The 10,022-nt window shown below is 47.1% G+C and overlaps 1 protein-coding gene across 1 annotated transcript in view; it reads right to left on the bottom strand.

Annotated features, from left to right (window-relative positions):
- The window catches only part of REL (REL proto-oncogene, NF-kB subunit), a 29,383-nt gene that overhangs the window by 2,597 nt on the left and 16,764 nt on the right, over positions 1-10,022 (bottom strand). Inside the window, exons 5-9 of the mRNA XM_005525515.3 lie at positions 5,128-5,268; positions 1,368-1,472; positions 862-1,074; positions 491-559; positions 314-388 (exon numbers count right to left, since the gene is read on the bottom strand). Coding sequence (XP_005525572.2) covers positions 314-388; positions 491-559; positions 862-1,074; positions 1,368-1,472; positions 5,128-5,268 — 603 coding nt within the window. The remainder of the gene's footprint in view (positions 1-313; positions 389-490; positions 560-861; positions 1,075-1,367; positions 1,473-5,127; positions 5,269-10,022) is intronic.

The following is a 10,022-nucleotide window of genomic DNA, read 5'->3' as shown; positions in this document are numbered from 1 at the left end:
TGTGGAGAGAATGTCACTTTTGAGGGTTTTTTTCCCAACTTACAACAAGATTGTACATGTGTTATTTCCACTGTCTGCTTGCTTTGCCGCTCCCGAGGATGGACCCCAGAGTTCTGGGCAGCAGCAAGAGAGCTGCCTACCTCACCCCCCTACAGCCCATGCTGAGGGTGACATAAAGAACTGAGAGCTTTCTCTGTATACAGTCAGAAGTACCACTATCTCACAGGAAGAAACCCTCAAGAGATTTGAATTTCAAGCAAAGAGGAGGGCACTATCTGTTTAAACCACTGTCAGACTGCAGGCAAAAACCTACCTTTCTTAATCAGCTTCCCTTCAGGAGTGACAACAGGGAATGGGGCTACTTTGGGCCTCTCCATCGTGTTTGATCCTGTGATGGGACACAAAGAGAGCGTGCAGCATTTAGAGGAAACAGCTCCATCTAAATGTAAGTTCATTCAAACGAGAAGAAAAAGACAAATATCTTCCTTACCACAGTCCTGTATGAGCTTCTGCCAAGCCAGCGTTGATCTCTGCCTTTTTGCTTTGTTGCCATATGGATCTACAGAGAAAGGAGTGGAAGGGGAAAGTGTTGCACTTCTCTTTATTGAAGGCCTAAAGGAACTTCCTAGTGGCACCAAGTTGTAGTAGGAATTATTTCAGGGAAAATACTGCAGGCATGGCAGCACTAACAAACCACGCCAGTGTTACCCAACAATAATTCTGGTATTTCCACTGAAAGAGGGAATAAACTGACTGCTGTAACTTTTAAAACCCACAACTCTACTGTGCTGAAGCAGTGCTGTAGATTTTTCATTAATTAAGCCAAGAGCTGTTCAGCAGCTCATCTCATTGGAACCATACCCTTTTCATCTGGCAGGTATCTGAAATCCATGGGTTCGCTGACTTCCTGGTCAGAGGGTCTCCTCAGCTGCATCTTCACCGTGACGGGCTCGGTGATGTCCCTGAGGAACGGCGGCGTCCGGAACACGATTGCGACCTGGCGGTGAACGTCGGCCTGGGAGAAGGAACCTTTGGCCTCCCAGTTGTCCAGGACAAACCTGACTTCTATGTCATCTAGGCCACGAGAAACAGAAGATGCTTGTTAAGCTGGAAAACTGGAAACATGCAGCAGGAAAGAGGGGAGCAAAGTGAGGAGCCTGACTCAGAATTCAGATGCAAGGTAAATGGCTCAACTTTAAAGGCACAAGAGGTGCTGAGATCCCATGAACCTGAAAGCTGTTCCACCCAGCTACAAAAACAAACCACTCTGAGGTGTGTGGTGAAGGATTCCAGCCCCCCAGCAGGAAAATGGTCATGGAATTTGTCCATTTGGGAAAAAGGGAGAGAAAAAACCTAGTCCAGGTTACCTTTCTGAACTTTGTCGCACAGCAGAAATATTTCATCTCCTCCTTTGACGCTTCCACAGTTCTTGTTCACACGACAAATTCTCAATTCTGCGGTGTTGGGAGCTCCTGGAAGCAAACAGGTGAATTTAGTGACATAGAATTACTGTGGCTGTGTCACTGTTGGATAGGAGGTGCTGGGAGTTCAGGTATACGAAGGGAAGGCAACAGCTGGGGAAATGTGCCACCCTGAAATCCGCACAAAGCAAATCACTCCACACAGGAAATCCAGCAGCAGGGTCTGATATTCCATGATGCTACAGCTTACCTCCAAACACAGGACACCAGCACTGCTGTGCCACCCACTCCATAACTTTTGTAGAGCAGACTCAAATACCGCTCCCACTGATGTGGCTGTGCTCAGCCCTGCTGTCCTGCAAGCTCCAGAATTCAAAGCAGTTCTATGAGTGACTGATTACCTCATACAGTCACACTTCTCTGGAAAGAGCTGGGCTAGCAAGTCAGCAGAAGTCCCCTCTCTGAGGGTCTGGCTGTAGTTCTATTCACAGAGACCCTTGGCCATCCAGCCTTTCCTCTGCAGGTGTCCAAGAACAGCTCTAGGACCATAATTTCACACCTTCACCGAGAGCAGCAGCTTTCACCCCAAAATTCAAATTTAAAATCACAGGACTGGAGTTTGGAGGACTCCAGGCTCTATGTGAACAGCCTCAGAACAGCTGTGGATGGAGAGCTGCCTCTCACCATGAATTAGCCCCCACTGAAGGCTGCACAAATTGCATTCCAAACAATCTCATGGCTATGGGTGACTCCAATGGGATGGAGCCATGCTCTGCCTGGTGGTGTCTGGCTCCATTCTGGAGCAGCAGCTCCAAACACATTTAAAATGTCTGGAATGATCCAGGTGGTGCTGCTTTGACACCACGAAACTGAGCCTCCATGAGGCTCCACCACTACAGGCTCCCTGTTCCAGACACAGAGAAAAAATACAAAAACCAAAGCTCATGGTGTTGAACTCAAAAAGAAAACAAAGAAACAAAAAAAAAAACCAACAACAAAAACCCAAACCAATCTACTTTAGACTCTCAGTTGGAATCAATTCCTACCCAAGTACAGCCACAGCACAACACAGACTACACCTAGAGCAGAGATCCTGGTAACCTCTCACCAGTCCCCAATTACGTAGTTACTATCTGCAGTTATTACTGTCATTATTGTAAGTGGGAGCTACAGCCTCATGTTCTAAATGACACACACCACTTCATTTGCTGAATGAATCAGAAGCCTTCAAGGGAGGGGAAACCAAACAAACCCAGAAACAGCACAGGGCCATGTGACCGACAGCATCATGGTGCGCTTTTCACAGGAAGGGTAAATTAAGAATTTTGAGGAAAAGCCTAATTTTACCAATGTTTCACTTCTGTGTGCTTGAATGGCACTCAAGAGCAGAGAATCTCAGACTGGGTTGGCTTGGAAGGGACCTTAAAGATCGTCCATTTCCAACCCCCCTGCCAAGGGCAGGGACACCTTCCCCTCCCAGCCCTGTCCAACCTGGCCTTGGACACTTCCAGGGACGGAGCAGCCACAGCCTCTCTGGGTAAATTGTGCCAGGGCCTCCCCACCCTCACAGAGAAGAATTTCTTCCTAATATTCAATCTAACCATTCCTTCTGTCCATTTGAAGGCATCACCCCCTGTCCTGTCACTGCATGCATGCCCTGCTGTGAAAAGTCCCTCTCCAGCTCTCTTGCAGTTCCCTTTAGGTCCTTGTAACAGATTTTTGGGACAGTCTCCTTCACTGGAATCTGTTGTTTTGTCCTTAGAGAAGGAATTCAGAAGGGAAATCAACACACACAGCAGATGTGGATGCACTGCTGTGCTGTCAGCAGGAGCGCTGAGCCCAGCACCTGCCTCAGGGGGAAATGTTCCACATCCCTGTCACCTCAGCTCCTGCCCAATTCCTGTTCCTACTCCCCTACACCACATCCCTGGTGACAAACCCCTAGAGAAATGAGCTCCTCGTTGAAAATCATGTTGCTTTCAACCAGGGCAGGACAACATGTTCTGTCCAACCCTGTTTCTCAGAAATGCTGAGCTGCCTCATCTGACTCTTCTTCAGAGTTTTTGATATACAACTTGGGAAATTTCTGTTCCGAGCCAGTTAACTTTAGAAGCATCTGGAAACAGAAGGTGCTGAATTTGAGGCACTTGCAGCCTCTGCTGATGGGGTTGCCTGCATAATGTCAGTGTGATTCTTCTGTCTCTCACTACCCAAAGCAAGTGGAGACTACGAAGGATGAGAAAGTGAGGAAAATACTGGATTTGAAGCGTCCAAGCTGTTTTTCAGAGTATCTCTTTGCTCCTAATCCGAGCAGATCTGTGAAGGCCCAGACCTCAGAGCCCAGGGTTGCCCAGCCTGCAGTCGCTGTGACCTGAGGGCACAGCCTGGCCGCAGGACAGAGCAGCTCCAACCAGGCTGGCGCTTCTCAAAGCAACTGGGATCTGAAACCGAGCAGGGCCCTTTCTTACCATTTGTGGTCACAGCTCTGCACGGGTTTATTTACACGGCTGCTACGCTACAGGGAGAGTTTTGGGTGCCTCCAGTGCTGCCCACAGACACCCCCAGCACCCGCCCCTGCTTCCCCCACCGCGCTCAGCCCCGGCCTCTGGTGGCTCCGCGGGACTGACGTCAGCCCACGGGACGAGCAGTCATGATTTGGCACATTTCTAAATGGCATCTGAGGCAGAGCTGCAAATCTGGTACATCAGTTTTCATCTCAGCCCTGATTATTTCAGTGCAAGGGTTCTCAGTAACGCTCGCCGTTCCACCTTCTAGATCATTCTAGAGGAGACTCTAAATATATCAGAGCCATCTGAGCTCATACTCAACATATTCACAATGGTTGTGCCCACATCAACACAATCCTAACGACTTCAGGAAATGCAGATCTCATTTTATTCAGTACTTTCTGCTAAAATGAGGACATCAAATATTTAGCATGGAAACACTCATGGGGCAGAAATGAAAAACGCTGCAGAAAAGTTTTCCAGGATTAGGAGCTCTTCTGCTACTCTGCTCCCAGAGAGGAATCCAGCACACACTGGGAACTAAAATCCTCAGCTGCTGATGCCTTACAGATGTCCAGTTTGGTGCAATGTGGAAAACAGTGCCAGGAAGAGGTGTCATGTACTTCTGCACCCTCCTGGAGCATGACCAAGGACTCCTCCATTACCCCACCTGCACAGTGAAACAGCCACCAACCGGGACACAAAAGGCCTTAAGACAGTTTCCCACTGGGATAAATCTCTCTTGCAAGTCCCATTCCAGAGCCCTCACAAAGCAAAGGTAAGACTCCTCAAGGGCACAAACAGGCTCCAGAGGACTCCCTTGGAAAACAGATGAGCCTTGAGGCAGCCATCCATCTCACTACTGTCATTTTAGTCACTTGGCATGTCAGGCATGGGGGGCCTTTCCTCCCAGTCACTGCTGCTGTGTGTGAACAAGGACTGGAAAAACTCCTATGTGTGAGCCCATGAATGCCACGGACAATCCTTACTCTGGCTGGCCAACATTTCACCCTGGGATCATGTTTGAATGTATGCTCAGTGTGACTTGCCCTGTGACAGTCATGCACCTGGCAGTCCCAAGCCACAGAGGCGACCCAGAACTGGCACAGCCCTCAGAGAGCTGGCACTTCTCATCCCAAGCTAAAGAGAAAAACAAGAGGGAAAAGAAAGACAAGACATTTGGCTGAGCTGGTACTCACTGTTGTCATAGATGGGGTTGGAAATCAGAGGAGGAAGGGCTATCGTGTAGTTGCCGTGCTCGTCGGGAAGGAAAGCTTGGAAGCAGAGTCGGACGACGTTGAGGTCGTACTCATCGATGTTGTGCAGCTGCTCCTCAGGCACTGAAGGACAGACAGCACCGAGGGTCAGTCACAGAACCAGCATGAGTTCCTCACCAAACTGGGGATGAATCCTCACCAGTAAATGAGATGGTGTTGCCCAGGCACACGTGCCTGGCAGCTGGACAGGGGCTGCATGAATTAATCCCTCGTTCACAACAAATGACACTGAAGCCTTTAACGCTTTCCCTGCACCCAACAAGGTTCAACTGTCCGAGTTCTCCAGTTGTTTCTCGTGTCTGAGTTCCTCACCTTGCCTGCCACAACAGTTTCATGTATTTATAGCTTAAAACTAATTTTTTATTCTTCTTTGCGTATGATAAAATTTACAAAATTAACGTTGTTGCCCAAGAGAAATATTTTGGTACAAAGGGATCCTAGGATCTCATTAAAGATTTTCTGCAGCGCTGAGAGATTTTGGTATCATTATTTTCCTCTAGAAACTGAGATGGGAGAAGAGTCAGAAGGCAATTCCTGGGGCAAGAACCATGCTGAAACAGAAACCACCTCCCCACCCTGTCACCAGCAGTGTCACACCTTCCAGAGCAGGGAGTAGTGGAGCCATTAGGATACAGATGTGTAACACAAGAAGGAAAGCCTTGCTGGAAAGGATCCATTTCCTTGCATATTCCCCCCAGGGTAAAACCCATCAATGCATAACCCAAACTCAGCACTTCAATTTTGTTCACTCCTTATTTTAATTACAAGACACAGTGCCTGGGCTACCATTGCTGAACATTCCATGTATTCCCAGCTTAATGGACAATTCTGGGAAGAGCAGCCCGCTCTGAATTTGACACTTTCCTTTAAGGTGTGACACTAACCCATTATGTTGACATTCAATGCTAGTAAAAATGAGAAACTGGCTTAATTTCACTTAAGTGGAAGTGCTGATAATTAAAATCATTTCAAGTGTTTGTTTCCCCACACCCTTCCATGCAGCAGTGCAGCTGTTTCCCACTCCTCACAGTTACCCAAAACCAACGTGTGCCAAGTCACCAGATCACCAGCTCTCCACTCTCTTCCCCTCCCTTTCAAAGGGCTCTAGCAGGAACAGAAGATTAAATGTGGCTGTGATAAGAAGTCTGAGGACCATGCTGTACTGATTAGATTGCCTGCTCTGACCTTTAGCATTTATCACTGGCTCAGGTCTCCGCCCTGCCACGAGTGGGATTCCACAATGCCCACTTGAATGACTTCTTCCTTTTACCTTTTGATAGTGTGAAATAGTAAGTGTGATGAGCTCAGAATACTTTCCACTGGCATTTTCAGTCCTCCTGGTGCTCTGAATACCAGTTTCTCCTGGTCTCCACTGCAAAGGGAAATCGAGTCACCTTTCCCTTTTCAAGCCTGTGATCTGCAATATTCCAAGGCACCTACAGCAGCGAGTACAAAATGAAGCAACAACTGTGTGAGCTTCAGAAGTGGCGAGGCCCAGGGGAGTTCTGCCTGTGAGCTCTGTGCAGGTTGGTGCTGTGGCACCAGATACACAAAGTTTTATGCTTTAATGCACTTCATCAGTTCACCTGCTAACCTGAAATAGGATCTTTAGGAAACAGATTTGGAACAGGCAGATCCTCAGCCTGACTCTGCAGCCCAGCTGCCTCTGGACACAGCCTGATTCAGAGAACACAGACAGAAAAGTGCGTTTTCCAAAGTGCACCTTGCAGAAGGGCTGTCAGGGGAGCAGCTCCAATCCATGCCCTGGACATGGGCATGAGATTGGGATGAGATGGGATTAGAACATCCATAACCTCAACATTAGGGTTTATGTTCCTGCGCTGTGTTAGCCACTGGTGACCATGTGGATCCTTCCAGAGACCCAAGGGGTGGTCAAACCCTACCTCTAAACTAAGCACAGAGATTCAGTATCTTTGCCTGAATAAGCTGCCTGTAGATGGAGGCTGAGCACGAAATCTGGATCTGGCTTCTGACCCTGAATCAAAAGTGAGGACTTAGTGGTTGTGTAACCAAGTCCCTGTCTCATGCTAAAGGAGCCTCAGTCCCGCTCTGTGCTTTCCACAGGGAAATGTGTCTTTTCCTCAGAAACATTTAACAGCAGACATAAGACCAAGAGTACTCTATAAAAGCAAAAATACTCTAGATACGGAGAAAATTTGCAATGCTAATGTTCAAATGACATCATTTCCTATGCTACAAACTTGCGCAAATTCCCAATAAATCTGTTTAACACCTGACACAGGAGTGGGGTGCCAAGAATGGCAAGGGACAGAATCACTGTGTACAGCTCATTCTATTGCAGCAAAACCCACTGCTCCTGATTTGCATGTTTTTATAAGAGATTTCATAGAATTTTAAAAAATCTGTAGTTTGAAAGAGGAAGCGTTCAGTGAAGAGTGATTCCTCTTGGGCTATTTTTAACCAGACAAGAAGGACATAAGAGAGCAAAAAAAAGGAGAACAAGACAGCTGCAACTCCATCTTGTGACGACACGCTTCAAAAAAAGAGCAAGACCAGATTCCAAGTGCATATGAAGAAGCGCACAGCTTTCACCAATTTCAAAACAAGACAATCATGCAAACAAAACAAAGTAATGTTATTTTTAACAAACATCTAATTCTGCTCCCTCTGAAGTCAATTTGAGAGCAGCCACTAACTTGGAATGGATGCTGGCTTACACCTTGGGAATATTAAAAGCAAACAAAGCCGAGGCAGACAAACACCCTGAGTAACGCCTGGAGTGCGGCCGGATGGAGGATGGTCACGTCATTCCGTGTTGTTCCACCAACTCCTGTGCAGAAGGACAACAGACGGGGCTAAACCTGACAAACCTGAAGTTATTAAAGTTAGGAAACGCTGTCGAAGATTTTGGGAACGCTATGTGCTGGAGAGGAGGAGCAGCCACTCTCCATCGAGCCCTGCAAGCTCCGCGTGAGCAGGACCGAAATCGGGGGCATCGCGCACGTGAAGTAAAAACATCGCGCGATGCGGCGGCTTGGGGGCACAGGTGTGGTGAAAAAACCATCCAAAGAAAAAGAAACACAAAAAGGGAAGAAGTTCTCTGGTTTTGGCAAGGGTTCAACTTCCTCTTCTGACTGCTGCTCGCTGTGTGGTACCACACCTTAGTGTCTTCATCTGGATCCAGCTGAAAGAGCTGGAAGCCAGCCAAAAGCCTGGGTATGTTCCTGTGATGGCCCAGGCAAACCTCGCCTTAATCCAGCAGAAATCCTTTAACTCCAGTTCTCTCTGCACACAGGAACACATGAAGGACTATTTGTATGCTTCACAAGGAGCTTTCAGAAGTAACTCATAGAAATGAAAATAATATTTAAAAAATAACTGAAATTCTAAGGTAAAGGTGGAATATGATGCAAAAAAAGCCCATAAAAATACCATGCAGCACCATGGTAAAAGAAATCCAACTCTGCTCACCAAGATTCTGGCAATTGGGTTGCAAAAGGAGTACCTGGAATTACAGCCAAACCCAGGGAGGATTTGCTGTTCATCTGGAAAGGTGCTACAATAACCAGTAAATAATTTCATTATAGATCTGGTTTTGACTCTTCTGAACAAAATGCTGGTTCCTCAACTCTACTAAATAATTATCTTGAAAATAATTCCCTAACCCATTATCTGAGACCAATACAGTCCTGCTGTGGGCAAAACACCCCACACAATCTAAACTGTGAACTCCTTCCAACCTGAGCTGGCTGATCCGGGCAGCTCCTAAGGATTAGGTTTGGGTTGTCCCTGTCTCCAAGATTTTGTCTGTAAAATCCAGAGATTCCCCGCTGAGATTCCACTGAATTCCACTGAGAAGCTGCTGGATTTGCTTCTGTAATACAAAATTGGAGACTTTCTGGGTTCAACGCACCAACGTGCAAGTCCAAGCTCAGACACAAAATTAAAGATGCTGGTAATGTCAGGCGTCCTGTTTATTAATTTCTAATTATAGTTTTATAGGTTTTGTAGTATTTCAACAGCTTTCAACATCCAGCAAGGCCAATAAAATGCCATTTATATGATTAAATTAATGGGGGATTAAGGGCTTTTATGTTCACTTGTAAGGTGATGCTTCAGGGAAAGTGAAAGTTTATTCTGAACATTGAAGAAAACTATCAAGGGTTTGGTTTTTTGACTGATAATGTGACACCTATCAAACAGCAGATCCCTCACACAGAGCCCATCACCCAGCTAATGATGTCAGCCTTCTGGAGTGGGCAGAGCTGGAGGCATCTCAACTTAACCTGCATGGAAACTTCCAGGGCAAACCATGTGGTGTGACACAGAGAGGGGGCTCTGTGGAGAGCACAACTCACCCTGAAAAGGGACATCCTGTGACCTTCCCCCTCAGCCAGGGGCTGCAGGGCCACATGAGCTACATGAGATGTCAAAGAGAATGACCTTCCACAAGTTAAAACACCCCAGAGATCACACATCATTAATAATCATCACACATCACCCCCCACATGTGTGGGGAACACACAGCATTAATAATCATCATGAGTTGTTTCTCTCTTACGCAGATGAGGGTTTTTAATTTAGGGATATGCTGGGAGCTCAGTTTCATTAAGGGATGACACAGAGGTGGTTTGCCTCCAGGGTTTTGCTCCTGGAATACAAAGATACCCCCCTTGGCCCTGATACCGACCGGGCAGTCTAACTCGGTCCATGCCAGAGGCTTTGCTGCAAAAGGTGGCTCTGCCCAAGCTTTCCAGCACTGCTCAGGCTGGCTCAGCTCTCATGTGGTGAATCAGATCAAGGAACTGGTCTGGCTCAGAACTATCTTGCCAGAA

The sequence above is a fragment of the Pseudopodoces humilis genome, chromosome 3 (assembly GCF_049639895.1).
Source record: "Pseudopodoces humilis isolate 2021_Gansu_Grassland_sample_001 chromosome 3, ASM4963989v1, whole genome shotgun sequence".
Classification (NCBI taxonomy): domain Eukaryota; kingdom Metazoa; phylum Chordata; class Aves; order Passeriformes; family Paridae; genus Pseudopodoces; species Pseudopodoces humilis.
Note: the sequence above shows the minus strand (reverse complement) of the source record. Positions and strands in the feature narration are given on the sequence as shown.